The sequence below is a fragment of the Pseudorasbora parva genome, chromosome 22, assembly GCF_024679245.1.
Source record: "Pseudorasbora parva isolate DD20220531a chromosome 22, ASM2467924v1, whole genome shotgun sequence".
Taxonomy (NCBI): Eukaryota; Metazoa; Chordata; class Actinopteri; order Cypriniformes; family Gobionidae; genus Pseudorasbora; species Pseudorasbora parva.
Window position 1 is genome coordinate 3,537,720 of NC_090193.1, and position 26,562 is coordinate 3,564,281.

Genomic DNA, 26,562 nt, shown 5'->3' on the forward strand with positions numbered 1-26,562 from the left:
TTCCCTTCAGTATGCATACAGGTACACATGTAGACATTATAGAATATTTTGGGGGAAAATTTTTAGCATTTTTGGTTTGAATGTTGAACACTTAGGTTTTCTGTGTACTGAAGCATTCCTTGCATTCCATTCATTCCTAAGGGGGTCAAATTGACCCATGAGGGAAGGATTTGTTACTTTTTTAAATGTCAAGCACAAAACTTCTTGAATGCAGTTTACTTTTTTGTGGTTGAAGTGTTTAAAAAAAAAAGGGTCTTGGACCACTCAGATGAACACTCAATAAAAAATAAAAAAAAAACATTAAAAAATTAGTTTCGTGTCAAGATGAAAATAGGGAATAGCGAATACAATCAGTTGTATTGAAACACTTTATAATGGCATTTATTATTCTTCCAAGCTTTATAATGGCAGTAATGAGAGCCCAAAATTTGAAGCCAAAAAGTGCATCCACCCATTATAAAAGTGCTCCACACAGCCTTCTGAAGCAAATCGATGGGTTTTTGCAAGAAAAATATCCATATTGTTGGATCCATATTCGTTATGTCCAGCGTCATATGTTGTGCCTGTTAAATTTTTTCCGTAAGTAGAATATGGACAGCTGTCTGGTGGTTTCTTTCAGGCCTTTATTAACCCCCGAGCTGTGGGAATTACTTATATAATGGATGGATATGCTTTTTTATGCTTCAAATTTTGGTCTGCCATCCACTGCCATTATAAATCTTGGCTTAGCCAGGACATGTTTTAATATAAACTGAGGGGGAAATGCCTGACAAGAAACCCAAGAAGAAAAAATAACACAGAATTTGGTCATATGGACAATCAAACACTGTTCCCATTTTCCTCACTATTTCGCATTCCCGTTTGGCCCACCAAGCATACGGCTGTCATTATTTTTGTGGAATTACATTAATATTCTTTATGTGGTTTGAAGCCAGTGACAGTATATGAGGACTGCTGCACTAGGCAGATGGTGCAGCTTGGCTTTGCATACTAAGTACCTTCAACCCTTCTTCTATCCCACCACTCCCACCTCAGCCCCTTTATCTTTCACTCTACATCATTTTTACTTTACTTTCGCTACAGTTTCATTCTTTTCAAATAGGGAGAATTCCTTTTTACTGTTTTTAACACAACATTTCCCCCAATTAATTTCATAGTCATTATTTTGGCATTCATCAAGAACACACACGCACGCACGCACACACACACACACACACACACACACACACACACACACACACACACACACACACACACACACACACACACACACACACACACACACACACACACACACACACACACACACACAGCTTCCTCATTCTCCCCCACTGCTCCTGTTCCTCTCGCTCTCCTCATTATTTGTCTGATTTATGTCTTCTATGCATAATCTCAATTTACCATCATCATATTTTGCAGTCCCTATTGTCAGTGTTTCACATTATCCCACTCCTAAAGTCCAAACAAGATGAAAAATATAATTTTTCCCCACAGCATAGAAAACACAATACACAATGATGGTAACATTCAATGGATCCGTTTTGAATAATAATAAAAAAATAACGCCGAAATGTTGCAAAATGGCAAGTTACTAAACCTAACAACAGAAGAATTGGTAAAACAGTGTAAATACAGCTGGAAAACAGCAAACAGTTTCATATGTTTTAAAGGTTAATCACATTTTTTTTTTTTAGGGGGGGCTGATGCATAAGTTCATAAAAAAGGGCCTAGTGACGCCCATGGTTGTCACAGTATTAGCTTACTTGATCAATTTACACTTAACAGCTATCTCTGATGTAAAAAAATAATAATATATATATTCAAATGAACTGCTATAATGTTCTGCACCTGAAATGAGCATGGCGTGTGGTCCGTCCAGTACTAATATTCAGTGTAATGTTTTGCTCAACCTTATGATAGAGCGACCAGCATAGTAGAGAACAAGTAACCAATAAGTAACATACCTGTATATTTCGCTTTCTTTTTTTATATTTCCTCTTTTTTCTTTTTACGATACTGAGCCTCTGATGGCTTTGACCTTTTCATGATGATGAAACTAAAGAACGCTGTAACGAGTAGAAATATAGTGTGGCCCCTTTAAGAGTTGCGCGCGCTCCCTGCAAACGAAGTCTGCATGTTGTGTATGTGCGCACTGAGTCTTGAGCTCCCATGTGTGGGGATTATTTTCTGTTTTCTGTTGCTAACAGTCAGTAATTTTGTTTTATTATGCTGTGGACGGAAAGGGAGTTTGTGATGAGAGTTCAGCGGGGAATAAAGTGCGATCTGTTTGATGTTAATCGCCTCCGTGTTTGCATCCACTCCAGTTACATTAAGTGAGCTATCCGCATTTTTCACTCGGACACAAGCGTTACAACGCCACGGATGACGACGTGCCGCCCTCTACATGATCTCGTTTCATTACAGCAGCTCCACTATCACCATGGCGACTTCACTCCAAAAATCGCAACTAATCATAATGCCTTGAAATAGCAAAAGTACGAAATATTAATAATAAAATATATATGAAATAACTAAAAAATCTTGTTGGGGCGGGGGCTCATTGGCGCCCCCCAGCTGTTGGCGCCCTAGGCGACCGCCTAGTTTGCCTATGCCTAGAAACGGCACTGACTGTAGACCACAGAATCATTTTAATCTGAACTGCAACGGTGATCCGGCTGGACACAATGAAGTGAAGTGTATGGCAGTATGGCTCTGCAACCATCTCCTCAAGGTCATTTTTGTTCATAGTCTACAATTGGCTTTGAGGCCATCCTTGCAGGCGTGAATTTGCCCATGCGTACTGCATGTCCATGTTTTATGGGAACATGTTGTCCTCAAAGTTGATGTGTTAGAAGCAGGAAAAATGGACAAGCGTAAGGATTTGAGCGAGTTTGACAAGGGCCATATTGTGATGGCTAGACGACTGGGTCAGAGCATCTCCAAAACTGCAGCTCTTGAGGGCTGTTCCCGGTCTGCAGTGGTCAGTATCTATCAAAAGTGCTCCAAGGAAGGAACAGTGGAGAACCGGCCACAGGGTCATGGGCGGCCAAGGCTCATTGATGCACGTGGGGAGCGAAGGCTGGCCCGTGTGGTCCGATCAAACAGACGAGCTACTGGAGCTCAAACTGCTCCAGAAGTTAATGCTGGTTCTGATAGAAAGCTGTCAGAATACACAGAGCAGCTCAGTTTGTTGCATATGGGGCGGCATAGCCGCTGACCAGTCAGGGTGACCTCTGACCCCACCGAAAGCACCAACAGTGGCACGTGAGCATCAGAACTGGACCACGGAGCAATGAAAGAAGGTGGCCTGGTCTGAGGAATCACATTTTCTTTTACATCACGTGGATGGCCGGGTATATGTGCACCAGGCACACACGGCACCATGACGATTGGAAGAAGGCGAGCCGGCGGAGGCAGTGTGATGCTTTGGCCAATGTTCTGCTGGGAAACCTTGGGTCCTCCATCCATGTGGATGTTACTTTGACACGCTCAACCAACCTAAGCATTGCTGAGACCATGTTCAGCCTTTCATGGAAACGGTATTCTGGTGGCTGTGGCTCTTCCAGCAGGATAATGCTCCTGACACAAAGCACAAATGCTTCAAGAATGGTTTGAGGAGCACAACGACCAGTTTGAGGCGTTGACTTGACCTCCAAATTCCCCAGATCTCAATCCAACCGAGCGTATGGGGTCATTATTTTCGTAATTTAGTTAGTATTTTTTATTTTTTGCACTTTATTATAAATATGTACACCCCCGAATATTTCACTGACTAAAGGTGTTCAGTTTCTAGCCAAACACACACAGTTTCTGCAAATCTCGTCTATCTTGAGTGCCTAAAGAGTAGTATTGCATCCTTCATATCTCGCAAGAGTCTTTCATTTTATAATATTTAGAAAGACAGACACACTGTCTGACTCTTTCTGAAAACAGCCGAACTTGTGAAGGCATGCAGTAGGGGGAGTTAAAGACACACACACACACACACACACACACACACACACACACACACACACACACACACACACACACACGTGTCTAAAAACACAACCTCAGCGCCACCGACGGCTCCCGTAACCGAATGAAGCTCGATGATGGGCGCGCTCTTGCTCTCGCTCTGGTTGGTGTATGTGTGTGTGTGTGCTCATCCGGGGAAGTACCACCCTTTTTGATGTCATACACGGCCATACTCAAAAAAAAAACTTTCTGAAACTTGTTTGAATCCCGAAGGAGTGTGTTTGGAACAGAAATACTCCTTCATACGTCCAACATTTTTTTTCTTCATTTTTTATTTTTTTATTTTGCCCATGTTGAGCATGATAATCAACTATTTAACAGTGTAAATAAGTCAGAATGCATGAAATAGCATTTTCTTTTATTAAATATCCTCTTTGGATGATATCTGAGCCCGGAGCCCATGTACCACCTCCCCTTGATCTCTACGGGACACATTATGACAAATGCACTATATAAATGAAGGTGACTGGAGTTTGTGTTTGATTAGAGCTATAATGGTTGGAACCACATACCTGTTAATGATTCATATCACAAACCTACAAATCTAAAGAACAGACACTTTATAGATGGCCAAGAATCTGTCAATTTGTTACACAAGTGAACTTGTTTTTCCCCCTGAGTCATTGGTGATGTTTTGGACTTCGTTTCCCAGAGTGCAACAGAGGGGGCAGTTCATCAACATGTGCGTTTGTTATTGTTTGTTCCACTCACACAGTCAGTTTAAGTCTCATTAGGATCATAGACACTCGCACACAAGGGCATGAAAGGTCTCAGGTGATCTGATTCTGCAATAAACCTCTCTTTGTGTTAAGGTAAGAGTCAAATTGACCCTGTTATTTTAAACATTGTGTTCCTTTGATATTTTAAAATGCAGATTAAGACCATGAAAAACTTCCTCATAGTATTTATTGTTGGTCATTATCTACTGAGTTCCTGTAGTTGAACTTGTAGCGCATCCAAACCGAAGGTCAGGGGTTTAGTTCCTAGGCAGCACACAGTGATAAAAATGTTCTGCTTCATTCTGTCTTTGTAAGAAACTGTCTATCAAATGTACATACATGTAAATTAATGTGTGAAGTGGCAGTTTATTGAAAAGCTTTCAGCTCTCAACACGACTTTATATTTGAAAACTGTAATGTATTTTTACAGAAGTGCCTCAATGGTTGTGTTTATATATACAGTGATTCAATGAAATGTTGAAGATGATGAAATGAGAATGATTACAGTCTATTAGATTTGACTGCTGTGTAAACATTCACAGAAAGAACACCGTTACCCCATCTCTCACACCGTTTCACAACACATGGGAATCTAATATAGTCGTCTACGGTGACAAGCATTCCTGCAGTTTGTAGTTTAATGGAAAGGCACTAAATATAACTGACTACACAAACATGATTGTGCTGCTGACTCACATTTCCAGCCACTTGAGTTATTTCAAATGACTGCAAATGTTCAGTGATGTTCAAGTTGCAAAGCAAGTTTTGTTTTTTGATTGCTTTCTTTGCCCGTGCAGACCCCAGACCTGATTTATAACTATGGAGGAAAGCAGAGCTGTGAAGTTCAGAGATGTTGCTGAGAACTATTTCTCAGAGACGAGGGTGGACTGTCGCTACACTATAAGCAGACACCACAGTTGGAGCAGTCGTGACTGGATAGGTCTATTTAAGGTAAAACACAGTGTTTATTCAGGACAGAACACATGTGTCCCAATCCTGCATCCTTCATTGTTAAATGGGACGGTCTAGCCTACAGAGAAGGACTCTTGCTATTGCGCCAGTACAGACATTACTGGCGCAAATATTTTAATTTGCGTTAAAAATGTTGAACAGAACACATGTTGGGTCAGTTTTAAGCAGCACATTCGTTTTTTTTTTTTTTTTACCCAGCATAATGGGTTGATTCGTTTTTACTATACTAGCTTTTTGTTTCCTTACTTCATACAATTAGTAATGTGTACGGATTAACTTAAAAAAAAAATCCTCCACCAACCACTGGCTTCATGATAATTCCTGTATTTTCTGTCATATTTTATAGTATAGCATATATTATATCGTTTTTAATAAAAACTGCCTACATTTAAGCTATTTAAATACTGTAAGAAAAATTAAACATTTAGAAATAATTCAAGTAATCGAGCAGACTCTGTTGTCCTGGATCTCGTGCCGGAGCTTGTGTCGTGATCTGCCGGGGAACTTCTAACTTCAGACCACAGCCCTGCGTTTCTCTCACAGCCGAAATATGCTGTGACTGACTCTGTCAATAAACAACCAGTGTACAGTTCTTAGAACATATTTCAACAAAAGTATTTAAATTATGTGAATAGAATCAACATTATGCAAATAAAAGGCATCAGGTGTTTCCCTCGTTTTGGTGAATCACATCACACCCCTGTATGTTGCTTTCTATAAAATGAAATAGTATACAGCACGAAAACAAATTTGTAGATGCGATAAAATGTACACAAACCTGTATTTTACCAAAGATATGCACCAGTTTGACGGAGCTGCAATGCTCTCATGAAGATGCATAAAAAAGCCTGCAATAAATAATCCAAACACTGTTTTTGTTACGTGTGACCCAGGAACTGAGTGACACAAAAACTACCCAAGCACTGAAAGAATAACCCCCCCAAAAATACCCAAAAGGTTCAACCCAGGATTTGGGTAGAAAAAATAACCCAAGTTTTTTTTTAGAGTGCCACCTATCTAAATATGTTCACTAAAAAAAGCATCTGAGTAAGATATAAGTCAACATTTGAACGGCTTTAAAATTCAAGTGAGTCGAAACCGTATACCATTTAACAATGTAATTTGGCGGTTCTCAAAAAAGGCCACATTCAAAGGAGTCTTCGAATTGGGACAGCCTTCATCTTGTCACTGTTATGCATTCTGCCTTTAAAGGATGCTTGGGACGCAGAAAAGGGGAAAGGGTGTGGAAAGGGTGAACTTGCAAAGCGACTTTACATTTTTTTTATTTATCTCGTCTTGTTTCACAGGTGGGATGGCTGACAGTGAAAGATTACTACACTTTTGCCTGGGCTCTAGCACCAGAAGGGTACCAAACGGGAACAGATGCAAACTGCAGCGTGGGCTTTTACTGTAAGTTTACATTGAATATATATTTTATTGATGTTTGTTTGTTTATAGCCTATTGATACATTTGCAGGTCATGCATGCTGTCACATGCCTTACACCAGCACAAACAGCAAGTGAAATAACAACTGCAGTTCTTGGTAGAACAAGACCACTCAAGTTTCCATCTGATACTTTATAACTATTGCAACACTAGTGCCTGACATCTTTAAGGCTGTAGCAACTTAGCCCAAAAGGAAATATGAGTAATTCATTATAACTATTATACATATTTAGATCAGCTGTAATAATTAACTTAACTCCACAATCAACTAACCTAAGAAATGTTTATGGTATGGGAAATAACTTTATTACTGTACAGTACTGAGCGCATGTAGCCAAAATATGAGTATTAACTACACACACACACACACACACACACACACACACACACACACACACACACACACACACACACACACACACACACACACACACACACACACACACACACACACACACACACACACACACACACACACACACACACACACACACACACACACACACAGCCCCTGCCCCTGCCCCTGCCCCTGCCCCTGCCCCTGCCCCTGCCCCTGCCCCTGCCCCTAAACCTACCAATCACAGGAAACATTCTGCATTTTTACTTTCTCAAAAAAACATCATTTAGTATGTTTTTAAGGCCATTTGAATTAGGAGGACATTTGATATGTCCTCATAAACCACATTTATAGTGTAATACCAGTGTAATACCCATGTAGTTATACAAATTTGTGTCCTCATAAACCACATAAACAGGCTCACACACACACACACACACACACACACACACACACACACACACACACACACACACACACACACACACACACACACACACACACACACACACACAACCACACACACACACACACACACACACACACACACACACACACACACACACACACACACACACACACACACACCAAATACAACATAAATAATTATCTATTTAAATTATTTATTGGTGATAAAAACAAGACTTAATTAATTAGACTAAATACTTACACCAACATACAGTTTGGCAATGGGAATAAAACTGTAAGCAGGAAATTATAGCATTGTTTGAAATTCATCCTTGAGCATCCTTAGTTTTAACACACTTCATTTAAATGGGTTAGGATATTTAATGTATCAACTAAGTTTGACACCTGCATGCTTTCCCCATTTGAATAAAACTGTCCTGATGCGTTTGTTGAGGCTCCAGTTGATCTTCACAGAAGTTGTCTTGACGAGAGACTGGTGAATGGAAAGACAAGGCCGTAACCTGGCACAAACGTAGGCTTCCTTAGGAGACTTCGAGCTCATCTTCAGTTTTTCAGAATCAGCAAAGGGGAAAAAGAGGGCCTAATCGTGTGGTCTCGTGATCTGCAAAAGCATGAAGATGTCATGAGTGAGAGACAGTGAGCCAATGAGGAGTTACTTTGGAGGGAAACTTTATGATCCTTTGTTTTGCATATGTAATTTAATTGGGTGTTGATGGAGAAACTATTAAACATTCGTATAATAATAATATGCTGCATAGGTATCAACATATAATGGACATGTTTATATCCAGAAATTAAAATAGAAAATCATACATACGTGATCTTGATTAAGTAAACCTAAAAAATTTATTCAAAGAGTTTAGATTAATATAGTTTTTTGAAAATATGCAAAATACCTCAAAAGAATATGATTACATTAGTAAATTCGAGGCATGATTGTGCATATCTCAAGGGATTATACACCAATCAGGCACAACATTATGACCACTGACAGGTGAAGTGAATAACACTGATGATCTCTTCATCACGGCTCCTGTTAGTGGGTGGGATATATTAGGCAGCAAGTGAACATTTTGTCCTCAAAGTTGATGTGTTATAAGCAGGAAAAATGGGCAAGCGTAAGGATTTGAGCGAGTTTGACAAGGGCCAAATTGTGACGGCTAGACGACTGGGTCAGAGCATCTCCAAAACTGCAGCTCTTGTGGGCTGTTCCCGGTCTGCAGTGGTCAGTATCTATCAAAAGTGCTCCAAGGAAGGAACAGTGGAGAACCGGCCACAGGGTCATGGGCGGCCAAGGCTCATTGATGCACGTGGGGAGCGAAGGCTGGCCCGTGTGGTCCGATCAAACAGACGAGCTACTGGAGCTCAAACTGCTCCAGAAGTTAATGCTGGTTCTGATAGAAAGCTGTCAGAATACACAGAGCAGCTCAGTTTGTTGCATATGGGGCGGCATAGCTGCTGACCAGTCAGGGTGACCTCTGACCCCGCCGAAAGCACCAACAGTGGGCATGTGAGCATCCAATAATTGTGTTTGACCGGTTTAAAAGTCTGTACCAGGCCGTTTATGTCTATCATTTTTGGGTTTTTTTAGGAGTTTTCTAATCTTTATTCCATTTTTCCTGCCGTCTTTCAGCATCTTATCTACCAAAACCCGATGGGGAGGCGTATCAGTTTGTGTATGTGGATGAACATGGCGAGATATGTGCGGTCAGTTCTCCGTTTACTTTCTGTGCTCCAAGACCTCTGGATGAACTTGTCACACTGGAGCAGGAGAAAAACGGCGAGGAAGAGGAGGGAGACGACCTGCTGCTGGTGGTGCCGAAGGCTCTGATCCTACAGGTGTGGCTTCGTTCAACACATGAGAACTGAGAACACATTTGACTGTTATAACAGCTTTTCAAACACCCCAATTCAAATATGGACACCTAAAATGTAAAAAAAGTCATCATATGACAAATAATCAAATAGTTATTTGAAAGAAATTTAAATAAAAGTCAGTATTGTAAGATAAAAAGTTGCAATTACTATTAAGTTGTGGCAGAAACAAGCTTCCAAACAAAGGAAATGTTTTAAAAGAGGTGGATCTCACGAAAATGCGTATAAATAGTACGAGTTTGCAATCTCGTGAAATATATAGTTTTGGCGTGCGTATGGTACGCGTTTTTTTGCGTGCATATGATACGCACTTTATGGCGTATTATACATAAGAACCCCCCACCCCACCACCCTAAACCTACCCAAGAGCGTGTCATATGCACGCCATAAAGTGCGTATCATATGCACGTGAAAAACCGTGTACCATACGCACGCCAAAACTCATTTTGGCGTATACATTCCACGAGATTGCAAACTCGTACTATTGATACGCATGACCGTGAGATCGTGTTGTTTAAAACTAGTAGGCTCAAAATAGGTGGAAAACAGCCTGTTAGCTCTAGAACTGATATATTCTCTAGAAATGACATTCAGACTTTTGTGACTTTAGTACCCAAAAAACTTGAATATTTCCACAGAGTCTCTTAGAAGGATGTCAGCGTGATTTACAGGAGTTGCATAAGAGGTTTGAGGCTGCAGATGTTGAGGTGGAGAGAGAGAAGGAGAGATGGAGGACGGACAGAGATGAGTTTGAAAGAGTACGGAATGAGATGAGGAGTCAGATTGACGAGCTAAAAGACAACCTGAGGCAAAGCACGGAGAAAAATGAGGAACTGGAGCAAAAACAAAAGGTACAGTCAAAGGTGACACTTCATGATAAAGTTCCACTAGTTAATGTTGGTTAATGCATTCACTAAACTAAACTTTACTCAAAGAATGAGCAATGCATTTCTTACAGTATTTATTAAGCTCTGTTAACATTATTTAATACAAAAATCTTCATTGTAGTACATGTTAGCTCAGATTTGTTAAACATTTTTTTATAAAATGTATTAGTTAATGTTTAAATTAAAGGGTTAGTTCACCCAAAAATGAAAATTCTGTCATTAATTCCTTACCTCATTTTCCTCATTTTGTTCGTCTCCGGAACACAAATGAAGATCTTTTTTGATGTAATCTGAGAGATTTACACAACTACCATTTTCAAGCCCCAGAAAGGTAGTAAAATCGTAATTAAAATAATTCATGAGTCCAGGGGTTTAACCTCAATTTTATGAAGTGACGTGAGTGCTTTGCACAAAACCCCCACACAATTTACCACTTTATTTACAAAAACAGTCAATTCCACGAGCGTTCATGAGAGCACCACAGCATGTGTTTTGAGTTGACGTTGAGAGCAGACACTGTGTGAACATGCGTTGGAGATTAATATTTTGTAAATAAAGTGTCAGCTGGTCAATGGAGGGACAGAAAGCTCTCAGATTTCATAAAAAAAATCTAAATGTGTTGTAAAGATGAACAAATGTACCCTGTAGCCCAAGACTGGTTTCCCACTGAAGCTAAGCAGGGCTGAGCCTGGTCAGTACCTGGATGGGAGACCAACTGGGAAAACCAGGAGCTGCTGGTAGAGGTGTTAGTGAGGCCAGCAGGGGGCGCTCACCCTGTGGTCTGTGTGGGTCCTAACACCCCAGTATAGCGATGGGGACACTGTAATGTCAATGAGCACCGTCTTTCGGATGAGACGTTAAACCGAGGTCCTGACTCTCTGTGGTCATTAAAAATGTCCTTCGATAAAGAGTAGGGGTGTAACCCCGGCATCCTGGCCAAATTTGCCCACTGGCCTCTGTCCATCATGGCCTCCTAATCATCCCCCTCTCCTGATTGGCCTAATCACTCGGTCTACTCTCCACCAATCAGCTGGTGTGTGGTGAGCTTTCTGGCGCAATATGGCTGCCGTCGCATCATCCAGGTGGTGGTGCACATTGGTGGTGGTTGAGGAGATTTCCCCCTTCCATGTAAAGCGCTTTGAGTGCCTAGAAAAGCTCTATATAAATCGAACAAATTATTATTATTATTTATTTTTAAATGTCTCCAAAGGTTGGAATGACATGAGGGGCTGAGGAATTAATGAAAGAATTTACATTCTCACTAAATATCATCTAAGAATATGCTTTAGAAGAATTTTTCAACTAATATGGTTGACTATGCTATGGAGTCTTATTTTATTAAGTGGTACCCAATCGATTATTGGGGGCATGTCTCTAGACCAACTCAAATGTGTTATCAGAAGAGCAAAAACAAAAACACAGAGACCAACTGTATATAAAACCCTAAACTCAGGTCTCTTTGCCTTCAGGATGTGCAGAGCACCCATGAAAACATGTCTGCTGAACTTAGTGGACTCCTAGCAGAGCGAGCTGAAAACCATCAGCGAATCAAAGTCCTCGAACTGGATGCTGCCACTCTGACTCAACAAAAACAGGACATAGAGGCGGAGCTGGACAGGTGAACGGGGACTCATGCCGGTCTTCACAATCGCATATAACACTGCTTATGGACTGTTCATTTCAATAACATAAGTCAAATATATAAACGAAACATGCCATTTTCCTCTGCAGAATGAAGGAAAGAGTTAAAAAGATGACAACACAAAGGCGAGATGAAGAGAAGGAGAAGAAGGATTTGCAGGTGAGTTATATAGATTTTTTTTTTAAGTTGCCTTCATTTATATAGCGAGTTACACAATGCAGATTGTTTCAAAGCAGCTTCACATAATAAAAAGAAAAACGCCTGAATAAATGATGCAAACAATTCCAATTAATTGAATTATCTAAAGCAGCTCTAAAAAAGACAGTGGTGTCATTATTCATCATAATTCATCTTCAGTTCAGTTTACGAAACAAATTAAATATTGATTCAGATGTAAAGCAGCTCTGCAGAAAACAGTAGTGTCATCATTATCCAGCTAAATTCAGGTTCCTTCTCATCCAATAGTTTCAGTGCAGTCAAATGAAAACTATTCAGCTCAAGTCAGTTCAATAACTGTAAAGTTGATCAATAAAAAAAGAGAATGAAATTCTACATCAGTATGCTGTAACTTTACATTCTACATTGCAATATTTTTTGCATTCTGTAAAATAATTCTGAATAATTAATATTTATTTTAAAGGTACACCATGTACTGTATAGCGGTTAAAAATCAAAACTGCATGCATTTTGCGTTATAGCTTGACCCTTTAATACACGTTACTTCTTTGAAAATAAACTCCAGCACAACGCAACAATAACCATATTGAAGCGGCCGTCCACAACAGATAATGCTTTACAGTGCATTACAGTTAGAGAGCTATATATGAGAATGTATCTGTTTAATAAAACATCTCGCTCACCTGTTGAGTAATAAAAACACCATCATCTCTGTGTCACTTTTATAACATATCGAATTCTTCAGCTCTTGAAAAGCTAAGCTAATGTTGATTCTTGTTTTATTACGAGCTCAGTCGCCTTCTATTTTTGCCAGCAGACTCTCCTCTAGGAGCTCCATGTTCTCACTCGTTATGACAACTAACCTTTGACCTCCCACACCAGACACACATCACAGCAGAAACTTCTTTTTTTTAAGTAACTAGTAAAGTAACGCACTACTTTTAAATTTACAACAAAATTAAAAAGAGTTAGTTTTTCAAAGAAGTAACACAAGTTAGTTTGTTTTTTCATTGTACTGACTGACAGATCTCCTGTCCTTATGTTGAGAGTCATGAGTAAGTGCAGAGGCGTTGTGTGTTAACATGATGGGTATTGTAGCTCTTGAGTAATGTGAACATGAATCTCACTTACACAAAACAGATTCAGCATTCCTCAAAGAATAAAATCAATGAAATGCAAAATCAGAATACTACGCAAACCTCCAATAGTTAATATGATAAATAAAACAAATATTTTGTATGCATTTAATCTCACTTTAATGACCAATGTGCTTGCTGCTGACCTTCAATGATTCAGTTAAACTATACGCGAAAATGACTTCAGATTTTTTGCTTTTATTGGTGAATTAAATGCTAAACTTTCTTCTCCTGTGTCCTATTCTTCTGCAATCCAGAAAGGCAGCACAGCTGAAATGTTTGTTGGAGCTGCGCCCTCTACTGTACACATGTGAATTTACATTTCCTTCAGCATTATTATTCAAATTTTGGTGTTAAATGGCCTTTAAATTTGCCCCAAAATAAAACTTTTTGTAACTTTTGTAATGCAAAAGTAATGCAAAAGTAACATAAATTATTTTTCTTAAAAACTAAGTAATGCAATAAGTTACCTTTTAAGGGAGTAATGCAATATTGTAATGCATTACTTTTTAAAGTAACTTTCCCCCAACACTGATGACGAGACACACACAGGTGAATGACGCACACACACAATTTCCCAAATCATTCCAGCTAGGTCTAAAATATAAACACTGATGATAGGCTTACCGTAGTGAACCAGGGTATGACAAAAACACGTTTTGGAAGAAGGGTTGATGAGCTATCGATGTACTCATTATTTAAATTGTGTTCATTTTGAACAAAAAAAGTTTCTTTCTAACAGTGCTACATTATACATGGACTTCAGCGTTAAAGGGTTAGTTCACCCAAAAATGACATTTCTTTCATTAATGACTCACCCTAATGTCGTTCCACACCCATAAGACCTCCGTTCATCCTCAGAACACAGTTTAAGATATTTTAGATTTAGTCCGAGGGCTTTCTGTCCTTTGAATGTAAGTGTATGCCCACTTGCTGTCCACGTCCAGAAGGGAATGAAAACATCATCACAGTAGTCCATATGTGATGTCAGTGGGTTAGTAAGGCTGGGGACACACTGCAAGCGTGCTGTGAGCGTCTCGCCTGCGTGGCATGTCCGTTTTTATTTCGGCTCCCATGTTAACCGGTTAGAGCTTGCATACTGCCTGCGTCACACGCGCGGCTCACGCGTGCATGCTTCAAATAGAAGAGACGTTTCTAGGCAAAATAGCATAGGAAAAGATGTTTATATGCCATTTTGACACGAATACATATTAATAAATAACATTTTCATGTTTGAAAGTCTGTAGATTAACAGAAATGCAGATATAGGTCTAATTGTAATAATAAAAAACAACATAATTATCGATTTTGAAATATTAAACCTGTCAATACAGAACGAAATATTGTGTAGCCTATTTTGCCATCCATACCATAGATATGTATGGTCAATAGGCTACTGCCGACGTTGTCTTTGCTGTATCAATAGGCAATATATTTATATTTAACATGAAGTATAGGGCTTCCCAGCAGCAGCAGCGCCGCGTCAGATACGCTTCTGGTGTGCAAAGACAGAGAAAATGCCAGGCAGCCGCCCCGCGGCTGACACGCAGCAGAAACGCCACGCTTGCAGTGTGTCTCCGGCCTTAGACTCTCTTGAAGCGTCGACAATACATTTTGGTCCAAAAAAATAAATAAAAGACTTTATTCAGCATTGTCTTCTCTTCCGTGTTCCTCAAATAAAGAATCAAACGGTCATGAATCATGATTCGGATCGCGTGTCAAACTGGCAAACTGCTGAAATCACGTGACATTAGCGAATCTTATACGACATTATGTAACATTATACGAATCAATCTGCTGATTCACGACGTTTGAATCTTTATTTGAGGTTTGAAAGCAAACGCGGAAGAGAAGACAATGCTGATTAAAGTCGTATTTTTTGTTATTTTTGGACCAAAATGTATTTTCGACGCTTCAAGAGAGTCTTACTAACCCACTGACATCACATATGGACTACTGTGATGATGTTTTCATTCCCTTCTGGACGTGGACAGCAACTGGGCATACACTTACATTCAAAGGACAGAAAGCCCTCGGACTAAATCTAAAATATCTTAAATTGTGTTCTGAGGATGAACGGAGGTCTTACGGGTGTGGAACGACATTAGGGCGAGTCATTAATACATTTCATTTTTGGGTGAACTAACCCTTTAATGTCCCGTACTGATGCTGTAAATCGTCATTGTCATTTCCATGGCAGATTGAGAATGAGCAGATGCATACTGAGCTGCGGACCCTGCAGGAGCGTCTGGAGGCCAGTGAGCACAGCACTGACGCCCTCCGCAGGGACCTGAGCGAACTGGGCTCCATGCAGAGCCACAGCCATGCGGAGCTTCATCAGGTCAGACTGCAGTCAGCACAGATGAGTTTACAACTGTCCCAGGCCAACCTGGCTCTGCGTGAGGGGCAAGCCATCTGGGCCCAGGAAAGAGAGGCTCTGAGACAAAGTGCAGAGGTTACTACATTACTCCTACTTTTATCAGTTCACTCCATAACACTACTAGTAAGTGTGTGACTCGAAATCTTTGTGCTCTTGATAAAGCTGGATAAGGATCGTGTCCAGAAACTGAGCCGTGAGCTTCAGAAGAAGGAAGAGTGGCTCCAGGAAGAGAGAACGGAGCGAGAGAAACTGGAAGTGGAGCTGGGGAACGAGAAGGATTGTAACCGGGTAAATATTCCATGACACACGCATGGCCTATAATTAAACTTTCACCTCATTCAGCGCCTTCTGTTTACCCAGCACATATACGGGTCAGGTTACTGGTCTTGGAATAACACCAGTATGAGGCAAGAGTTGCTTAAAAAAAACTGTAAATAAGTTGACCAAAATAGAACTGAAACACCACTATAAATTGCACATGTATATGTTTACAAAAGCCCCCCCCCCACACACACACACACCTGATTATTCATGTAAATAGATGCCATGACACACTAGTTAACTTGTTAATAAACACTTAATAAAACAATTGGGGCCAAATTTACTAACATATTGTGTTGCCGCAAATCCTCTTTTGATATTAAAAAACTACTGTCAGGTTTTACTAAAGACACACAATGAAAAATTTGCGCTGAAAAGGTTTGTGTGTCGTCAGTAAATCACGCGCAGAACTTTCCACTCCAAACGGCTCTTTTATGGATTGCACTCTCACACTAATTTGCACTGTTTTGTAAATCCATTGATCTCGAAGTATTGAATGTGGAAAATACAATATTTTAATAGCATATTTTAATTTAAGCATGAAACAGAATTTTCTGTCGTCTTTTCTTCCCTATTGTGATGTTTACCGGTCAGGCATAATATTATGACCACTGACAGGTGAAGTGAATAACACTGATGATCCCTTCATCACGGCTCCTGTTAGTGGGTGGGATATATTAGGCAGCAAGTGAACATTTTGTCCTCAAAGTTGATGTGTTAGAAGCAGGAAAAATGGGCAAACGTAAGTATTTGAGCGAGTTTGACAAGGGCCAGATTGTGACGGCTAGACGACTGGGTCAGAGCATCTCCAAAACTGCAGCTCTTGTGGGCTGTTCCCGGTCTGCAGTGGTCAGTATCTATCAAAAGTGCTCCAAGGAAGGACCAGTGGAGAACCGGCCACAGGGTCATGGGCTCATTGATGCACGTGGGGAGCGAAGGCTGGCCCGTGTGGTCCGATCAAACAGACGAGCTACTGGAGCTCAAACTGCTCCAGAAGTTAATGCTGGTTCTGATAGAAAGCTGTCAGAATACACAGAGCAGCTCAGTTTGTTGCGTATGGGGCGGCATAGCCTCTGACCAGTCAGGGTGACCTCTGACTCCTGACCCCGCCGAAAGCACCAACAGTGGCACGTGAGCATCAGAACTGGACCACGGAGCAATGGAAAAAGGTGACCTGGTCTGAGGAATCACGTGTTCTTTTACATCACGTGGATGGCCGTGTGTGTGTGTGTGTGTGTGTGTGTGTGTGTGTGTGGCTTACCTGGGGAACACATGGCCCCAGGATGCACTATGCATGGGCGTAGATTACGCGGGGGACGCGGGGGACGTGTCCCCCTCACTTTTAATAAAATGTATTTTCGTCCCCCGCACTTTTACTGGGTCTCACCAATCCTGGTCGACCCGCTCCGAGCGGGATTCGAACCGGCGTTACCCTGTGCGGGGGCGGACAAGTTAACAGGGACGCTAACGACAGCCTTCTCTAATCTCGGTTGATAGCGCGTTTCTTGAGGTGCAAGTGTATTTACATAGAAACCAAACTGAATACATCAAGATTTAAATTCAGAGACAAAAAATAATCTATGCATGACCTGTCATTTTTTCCGAATCTTAATATGAGGAGGGCGCTCTCTCACAGAAAGTAGAAGTAATACCCTGTCACGCTGCAGCTGAGCTGAAGGAAAACAATCGTTATGAGTGATGAAACGTGACGACGACAATCAGACGATTGCGACAATGCTTTATGTGTTTTTCAAGTCATCTCAATGTAGGCTATTTATTGACAATGAAGTAGGCTATCATGAATAATGCAGCTTTTAATGTTTATTATCTTCTTCTGCTCACCAAGGCTGCATTTATGTAATCAAAAATGGTTAAAACAGTAATATTTTGAAATATTATTACAAATTAAAACAGCTTTTTTCCTATGTGAATATATAGTAATTTATTCCTGTGATCAAAGCTGAATTTATCATCATTACTCCAGTCTTCAGTGTCACATGATCCTTCACTAATCACTCTCAGATGAGGATTTCATAATCAAGAAACAATTTTGATTATTATCTGTGTTGAAAACAGTTGTGCTGCTTAAAAATGTTGTGGAAACCATAATAGCCTGCATGTTATTTTTCAGGATGCTTTAATGAACAGAAAGTTCAATGGACAGCATTTATTTGCATTTATTAAATAAATTATTATCTAATTTGTAATTTTAAAAAATATCACTTGTGATCAATTTAATGCATGTCTGATCAATAAAAGTATTAATTTCTCTCTCTTTTTTTAATTTGACCACAAATGTTTAGATGGTTTCCACAAAAATTAAGCATCACCATGAGCAGCACAACTGATAATAATCATAAATGTGTGTTGATCATCAGATCCTCATATGAGAATGATTAGTGAATGATCATGTAACATTGAAGACTTGAGTAATGAGGATAAATTCAGCTTTGATCACAGGAATAAATCACACTTTACTATATATTCACATAGAGAACAGCATGGTTTACATCAGAATACATATTTTTTTACATTGCATAAAATCTGTGGAGTCTTAATGCAGAAGTGTTTGTATATAAACCAATCATAAAATTGGCATAAAAAATAGGAGAATAGGAGAATAATATTTTAGATATTAATTATTGGTTATTGTTCAGCAGTGTATTTGATATCTTGCCCAATTAAAAGCAAGAGATTAAGCATCACCATGACCAATATAATTTTTGGATAAATTATATTGGTCCAAAAAAAATAATGGTAGGCTATTACGACATTTCTGTCCCCCTCACTTCTGAAAAGATGGCTACGCCCCTGGCACTATGGGAAGAAGGCGAGCCGGCGGAGGCAGTGTGATGCTTTGGCCAATGTTCTGCTGGGAAACCTTGGGTCCTCCATCCATGTGGATGTTACTTTGACACGCTCCACCTACCTAAGCATTGCTGAGACCATGTGCAGCCTTTCATGGAAACGGTATTCTGGTGGCTGTGGCTCTTCCAGCAGGATAATGCTCCTGACACAAAGCACAAATGCTTCAGGAATTGTTTGAGGAGCACAACAACAAATTTGAGGTGTTGACTTGGCCTTCAAATCAAGCATCTGTGGGATGTGTAGAACAAACAAGTCCGATCTGTGGAGGTCCACTTCGCAACTTACAGAACTAAAATGATCTGCTGCTAACATATTGGCACCAGATACCACAGCACACCTTCAGGGGTCTAGTGGAGTCCATGCCTCGACAGGTCAGGGCTGTTTTGGCAGCGAAACTGTTTTGTGTTAGAGGGTCATAATGCTATGCCTGATCTGTACGAGTGAAGTGGCTTCTGGAACAAGAACGCCAAAACTCATTTTGGCGTGCATATGAAACGCACTTTATGGCGTATGTGACATGCTCTCTTGGGAAGGTTTAGGGTAGTGGGGTGGGGGTTCGTATGTATAATACGCCATAAAGTGCGTATCATATGCATGCCAAAATGAGTTTTGGCGTATACATTCCACGACATTGCACACTCGTACTAATTATACGCATTTTTCGTGAGATCCGGCTGGATTGGCTGGTTGAATGGTTGTTGTTTCCTTTTGATGGATCTCATGTGATTATTTGGCCCTTGCACTAATAAACACGTCCTCAGAGATGGGAAGAGATGCCGCTGAGAGTCAACATATTATGTTAATCCTGGAACAACATTCCTGTCCTAACCCTATTCCCACCTCTAAACCTCACCCTACACATAAATAGGGAAATAATAGATTAATAACACTGATGTAGAAGCACAAAACCCTGATTGTAAGCCTTAAATTGACAAACTGTAAAATTGCCCCTTAAATCTGATTGGTTGATTGGAATGTTGGCATGTTGTACTGGACAAATTCAGGTTCTGAATTGGGGAAGAATCAGTTTTCCCTTAGCCTTTTGACGTATAAGAGGTCAAAAATACTGCAAGTTTCATACTTCCTCCCTGCAAAATGGAATTTCCTGAAATCAAGTTTCAAAAATGAATATTTTTTTAAAGAGAGAGATAACATTAGACAACCATAAGGATAGAGGTTACACAAAACCATTTAGACCTCAACAAGTCAGGCAGACACTGGATCTATAAACTCAGTCAGCCATGTATTAAACACAAGTAAGTGACACACACACACACACACACACACACACACACACACACACACACACATACACACACACACACACACACACACACACACACACACACACACACACACACACACACACACACACACACACACACACACACACACACACACACACACACACACACACACACACACACACACACACACACACACACACACACACACACACACACACACACACACACACACACACTTGTCTTGTGTTTGTGAGTATGCTAATCTACTATTGTGCAAATGTGTTGTCTAACACTATGTAAAGCCACCTTGAGCTCTGCAAAGGTGCTATATAAAAAAAACGTCTTCTTTTTCTTTTTTCGTCTTCTTTCCTCCTCCTCCTCCTTCTTCTTCTTCTTCTTCTTCTTCTTCTTCTTCTTCTTCTCCTTCTTCTTCTTCTTCTTCTTCTTCTTCTTCTTCTTCTTTATACTTATATAAAACACTCACCAATAGCAGTGATGTTTCAGTGTGCCACATGATGCTGGAGAATATATCAGAGAAGACATTATAATTCACACAAAATAATAATTTTACACAGGCTGAGCGAAATAATCCACTTAGGCAAAGGCAGGCATGAGTTGGATAAGTAATGTGGTTTGCTAGAAAGCAGTTTGAGGTTAGTGAACAGTCCCTCTACTCATACTGTATGAAGTTTTCTCTGTCGTGTGTAAAACATACAGGAACTCCGAGCCAGTCTGAGAGCCCTGCAGAAGGAACAAGAGCAGCATCAGCTGGAGAAACAGGTCAAACCTTTCTGAAATCTTTGACTGCTCTCATCATATCTGATGCTATGTTTGCTGATGGTTAGAGTTTTATTCACAAACAGGAGCTCTTAGATCACATCCATGTGCTGGAGCTGAGGCGAGACACCGAGACAGACGCGAAGTGGGCGGAGGCAGCGGCCACACCATGTCAGTGCACATCATCCATTTCTTCTCCTATGCAAACATACATAAACCGATGTAATGCTCATGATATTACAGTAAATCATCATCTTATTTCCTGCAGCTTGCATTGATAGTCCTCTATCAATTGAAGAAAAGCCACCACAAGAGTCTTTAGGTCCCGACAGTTCTCATGGGTCAACAGAGCAAAGCCAAAAGGATAATGAGAACGATATGATGGTAAGCACCACAAAAATGAAATATGGTTGAATAATATCCAACAGAATTTAACATCACTTTATAGCTATAGCATTTGAAGCATGACTTCCAAAAACACAGTAGGCTATTGCCCTCAAATATGATGTTCCCTTCACAAAATGTTATGTTAATGAGTCAAAAGTTGAAGGGTTAGTTCACCCAAAAATGAAAATTATTTCATTAATTACTCGCCCTCATGTCATTGGACACCTGTAACACCTTCGTTCATCTTCGGAACACTAATGAAGATATTTTAGTGTAAAGCTGAGAAAGGCTACAGAAAGGCCTCCATTGGCATTCAGTACATTTCCACTGACCCACTCACAAGACCCATAAAGGCACTAAAGACTTCGTTACAAAGTCCATCTCACTGCAGCGGCTGTACAATCATTTTACAATGCGACGACAATAATTATTGTGCGCACAAAAATCAAAATAACGATATAATCCACCAAATTATTGACGTGAACTCGACGCATGCGCGAGAATATGACGCAGCTCCGCCGTTTGAATCATAGCGAATACACGACCCGGAAGAGGAGAGCGCCGCTATCGCATGAGTTCACGTCAGAGACCTACACGGAAGACAATATCTTGGCAGATAAAGTCATTATTTTGATTTTTTTGCGCACAAAACCTGTTTTCGCCGCTTGGTACAATGATTGTCCAGCTACTGTAGTGAGATGGGCTTTGTAACGAAGTCTTTAGTGCCTTTATGGGTCTCGTGAGTGGGAATGGACTGAATGCCAATGGAGGCCTTTCTGAAGCCTTTCTCAGCTTTCAACAAAAATATCTTCATTTGTGTTCTGAAGAGGAAGGTGTTACAGGTGTCCAACGACATGAGGGTGAGCAATTAATGAAATAATTTTCATTTTTGGGTGAACTAACCCTTTAATGATGTTGTGCCAAAATTAAGTGAACCAAATCTTTTTCTTAAAACTGTCAATTTATTTCTCCAGCAGAACCTTGAACATGTTCCACAAAGTCTGAGAAACCAGAAATGTATATTTTGAATAATCTATTGCTTCATACTTTGAAACCTAACAAATTGGTGAAATATTTAGATTAAAACAAGTGTTTTTATGCTGTTACTTTTCATTTAAAGGGTTACTTCAGTCATTTAGCATTAATCTTTGTATCAGTAGAAACCCGGTAGCATATTTTAATTATGGTACTTTCCTCCCTCCCTGAGACGAGAGAATTATGCTTTTTTTTCTGGAAAAAAACCCTCAGATGGCACAAATATCCTAATTTTTTAGCCAGAGCCTAAAGACTACAGCCAGTAGAGGGAGCTATTTCTGAATTATCATGTTTTCAACTCACACAAAAGGGAAGGCTCAGCCTCGGGCATTCATAACGGAGCGGTGCAGAGAAGAGTGAGTGTTTCAACTTTTCAATGAGTTCAGGCGGTTCTGGTGCCGCGCTGTGATATAACCGGTAGCGGTGGCTTTGGGAGTGGGCTCGTTGGGCAGCGAAGCAATGCATTCTGGGAGTTGTTGTCTTTCATCCACATGAGACAAAAATACATTTTCTGTATATTCTGTAGATAATTTAACATTTCTACTACATTAATGACCCAGTTTAAATACAAAGCTTAAAGCTAAGTCACTGAAGTAACCCTTTAAATAAATGCTACTTGGATTGATATCTTCATATATAATAACTTTTCATTGTCATACATTAGAATTTAATTTATTTTTGTTGTTGTTGCACCAAACCCTTTATAAAAAGCAAGAGGATAAAGAAGTGGAGCCTTATTCCAGTGCCACTGCTGACAAACCTTTACTTTTTCCTGAACAGAAAGACAGTCTTCAGGTGATTATGATGGACAGATTCAGTAAACTGGAGCTTTTCTGTTGTTTTCTGTATAACTCAAGCCTGCTAACATCTTCATCAAGTCAACTTTATTTATATCGCGCTTTTACAATGATGATTGTCTCAAAGCAGCTTCACAGTGTTAAACAGAACAATATTGCAACAAAATTTGATTCAGCAGTCACTCTTAAAGCTGCACTGTGTAACTTTTTTAGTTTATTCTTAGCTAACACACTTAGTTCTTTAAAAAATATATGTGCTCATTAATGTATATTTACTTCTTTCAAGTAATAAAGTATTCTCGTAAGTTTATAATATCCCATTGAAAATACATACGGGTGAGGGGTTCGAATGCCGGTCGCCATGTTAGCCCTCCATCTTGAAAGTACAGTAGCCAAAGAGGGACATACCCGTAAATTCAAGCTTCGCCTTTCGCGTTTTAACACTCGATGGCACCGTGTCGAATGTGAAGAGGGGGATTGCCGTGTTAATCTTGGACTAAATCGGCCACCGTAGGAGTTAAAACGAAATCAGAATTGAGAGGAACAGAAACTATTATTCACTGGATGGTCATATAGCTTTACACCGCTAGATGGGGGGAAATATCACACAGTGGAGCTTTAATGACTGTAAGCTATTGGAAATGATATGAATGAATTGCATCTGTGGTGTAATTTCACTCCATTATTTAATATTTCCATGTTATTACAAAACAGTTTTTCACACCACCAGCTCCTTAAATTCTCACTACTCAACACATGAATGTTACAACTGACTAACAATAATTTCAAATTTTTAACAGAGCAATGGGTTTTATTTGTCACTGTGGCTGTCATTCGACTGTAAAAGTTACCTGGTTGCCTTAAAATTTTGAGTTCATTGAAATTTAAAATGGAGTTAGTACAGTGAACATTTTTAAAAATCGACAACCTTTATTCAAATATTATTAAAAGATTTTATAAGCATAATTGGGTAATTGTGTGTGTTTTATTTGTGAGGACGCAGTGAAACATGCCAAATTGTGACATTTTCAGGATTTATCACGTTTTTGTGTGGTTCAGATACAATAATATTTTGCGTTTCTATTTATTAAACAAATTTCCTTCATTGTATCAACTCAAATTCTAATGTTCAATGAACTCCACATTTTAAGGCAACCAGTTTACTTACTTTTTTAAGTTAAACCAACAATATTTTTTTACAGTGTAGGAATCTTGTGGCATGTAGGGTTTAGATTAAGTTTCATCCATGTAGAGGATAAGCCATAGCAGCATGCTTACTGCAGAATATCGCTCCAATAAAAACCAAGGCCTTTTCCCAAATTCCTCAAATTGAATCCTAAACCCTCGCAAACTTCCTCCACACTCTCGTGGCATAATACTGCTTTAGCATATCAGTCGCATGTAAGTGTTATTCACCGTATTTAAAAGAAAAGAAAAGAAAATGCTCCAGGTTTTTAAAACAAACGCTCCACATCGAGCCCGGTGTGAAATCTTCTCCGTGTTCTCCGTCTCCCCTACAGTGGTCTTACTGACGCCCCCTTGTGTTGAACCAGAGATGGAAAAGAAGAACCGGTGTGCAGCGCGTTTACATCAGTGCGTGAAGATCATGTGCTCCTGATCAGTGTGACATATCAAGAGTTTTCTGAACTGGCTTATTCTAATATATGCTAATATAGGTCTGTGGTATAGTTCCAGTAGTGTGAATGTGTCAGTATGAGTTTCCCGTAAGAGTAAGGTGATGTAAACTTCAGTATGCTGTCTAGACATGCCATTTATAGCGCATTCAGCCTAAATTATCTCTTGCGTATTACAAAAAAACCTATTTCAGGGTGCTAGGTTAGACTTAAAATAATGGGAATGAATTGTCAAATATTTGATGTAACAAATAAATCTTTTTGGATTTTTGAAGGAGCGAGGGTTCCTGAAGTTATAAAGGGGGAAAGATGGGGCTGATTCTGGGTCCCAGGGCTATTTGGGGGTTTCCTGAGGGTCCCCTAACAGCCATCTTAAAGGGATAGTTCACCCAAAAATGTTAATTCTGTCATTAATTACTCATCCATATCGTTCTAAACCCATAAGATTCCCATTAATCTTCAACACAAAAGCTTTCTGTCCCTCCATTAACAGGAATGCAACGACCTCTTTTATGCGTCAAAGTGTTCATAAAGAGATCGTAAATCTAATCCTAAGAATTGAGCATTTATATGATGAACATATGATGATCTCTTTATGAACTTTTTGAAGCGTAAAAGTGTTAATGTAAATGGAGGGACCGAAAGCTCTCAGATTTGATTAAAAATATCTATATTTGTGTTCTGAAGATGAAGAAGTCTTATGGGTTTGGATTGACATAAATGATGAATTTTAGGTAAACTATTCCTTTACCTGAGATGAGGTTTTCAACTTGATTTTAATTTTCTCTGTTAGGAATGTAATCTGTTTTTTTAGATAGGTATGCTGGTTGTTCTGTATCATCTGAAAATGTCAAGTGCGTTCAAGTGATCAGTTTTTTAATAACTCTTCATCTGTAGATTGTATCAATATTTGTTCTCTTGTTCTCTTTGTGATGCTGTTATGCTATCCATCCTTGATCTAAACTCTATCCTCGGTTTCACAGGCAAGGCTTGAGTTGAGCTAGTCCCAGACTAAAATGCATGTTTGAGCTGAAAGAAACTTGCACTGACAGATCTTAAATTAAATCACTGCCGTTGTTTGTCTCAAGAGGCACACCAGTAATGCTTTTTCTTCTTCTAAGGTATGCTTATAAAAACTATAATTAGATGTCCTAATTGCCTAATCCTGGCTTAATCTAAGCCCTGTCTGTGAAACCAGACCTATATGTCATCCTCAAGGCTGGTTTGACCTTGACCTTTGAAGAAAGAAAAAACGATTGTATGTTGTATGTTGTGTATTTATTCAATTTAATTATAATGCCTCTAGTATTGGATATTAAAGAGATTTGGCATATATTTTAAGTCTTTTAGTCTACCTTAAAAAAATAATTATATATATATATATATATATATATATATATATATATATATATATATATATATATATATATATATATATATATATATATATATATATATATATAATATTTTTTTTTTTT

The 26,562-nt window shown here is 39.5% G+C and overlaps 1 protein-coding gene across 1 annotated transcript; it reads left to right on the forward strand.

Annotated features, from left to right (window-relative positions):
* The first annotated feature begins 4,731 nt into the window (after positions 1-4,731).
* calcoco1b (calcium binding and coiled-coil domain 1b) lies at positions 4,732-25,955 on the forward strand. Its single transcript, XM_067431335.1, has 14 exons — positions 4,732-4,829; positions 5,534-5,687; positions 7,016-7,118; positions 9,555-9,760; positions 10,435-10,647; positions 12,153-12,301; positions 12,415-12,484; positions 15,839-16,093; positions 16,181-16,306; positions 21,172-21,234; positions 21,318-21,402; positions 21,500-21,615; positions 23,365-23,448; positions 24,971-25,955. The coding sequence occupies exons 2-14, from the start codon at positions 5,556-5,558 to the stop codon at positions 24,980-24,982; spliced, it is 1,614 nt and encodes a 537-aa protein (XP_067287436.1). The 5' UTR covers positions 4,732-4,829; positions 5,534-5,555; the 3' UTR covers positions 24,983-25,955.
* The last annotated feature ends 607 nt before the right edge of the window (positions 25,956-26,562 follow it).

What these genes read in the sequence shown, in the direction of transcription:
- calcoco1b (XM_067431335.1), top strand. Translation starts at nt 5,556, where the DNA reads ATGGAGGAAAGCAGAGCTGTGAAGTTCAGAGATGTTGCTGAGAACTAT. An exon ending in ACTGGATAGGTCTATTTAAG is followed by an intron (nt 5,688 to 7,015) that starts GTAAAACACAGT and finishes CTTGTTTCACAG; the next exon opens with GTGGGATGGCTGACAGTGAA. An exon ending in ATAATGAGAACGATATGATG is followed by an intron (nt 21,616 to 23,364) that starts GTAAGCACCACA and finishes CTTTATAAAAAG; the next exon opens with CAAGAGGATAAAGAAGTGGA.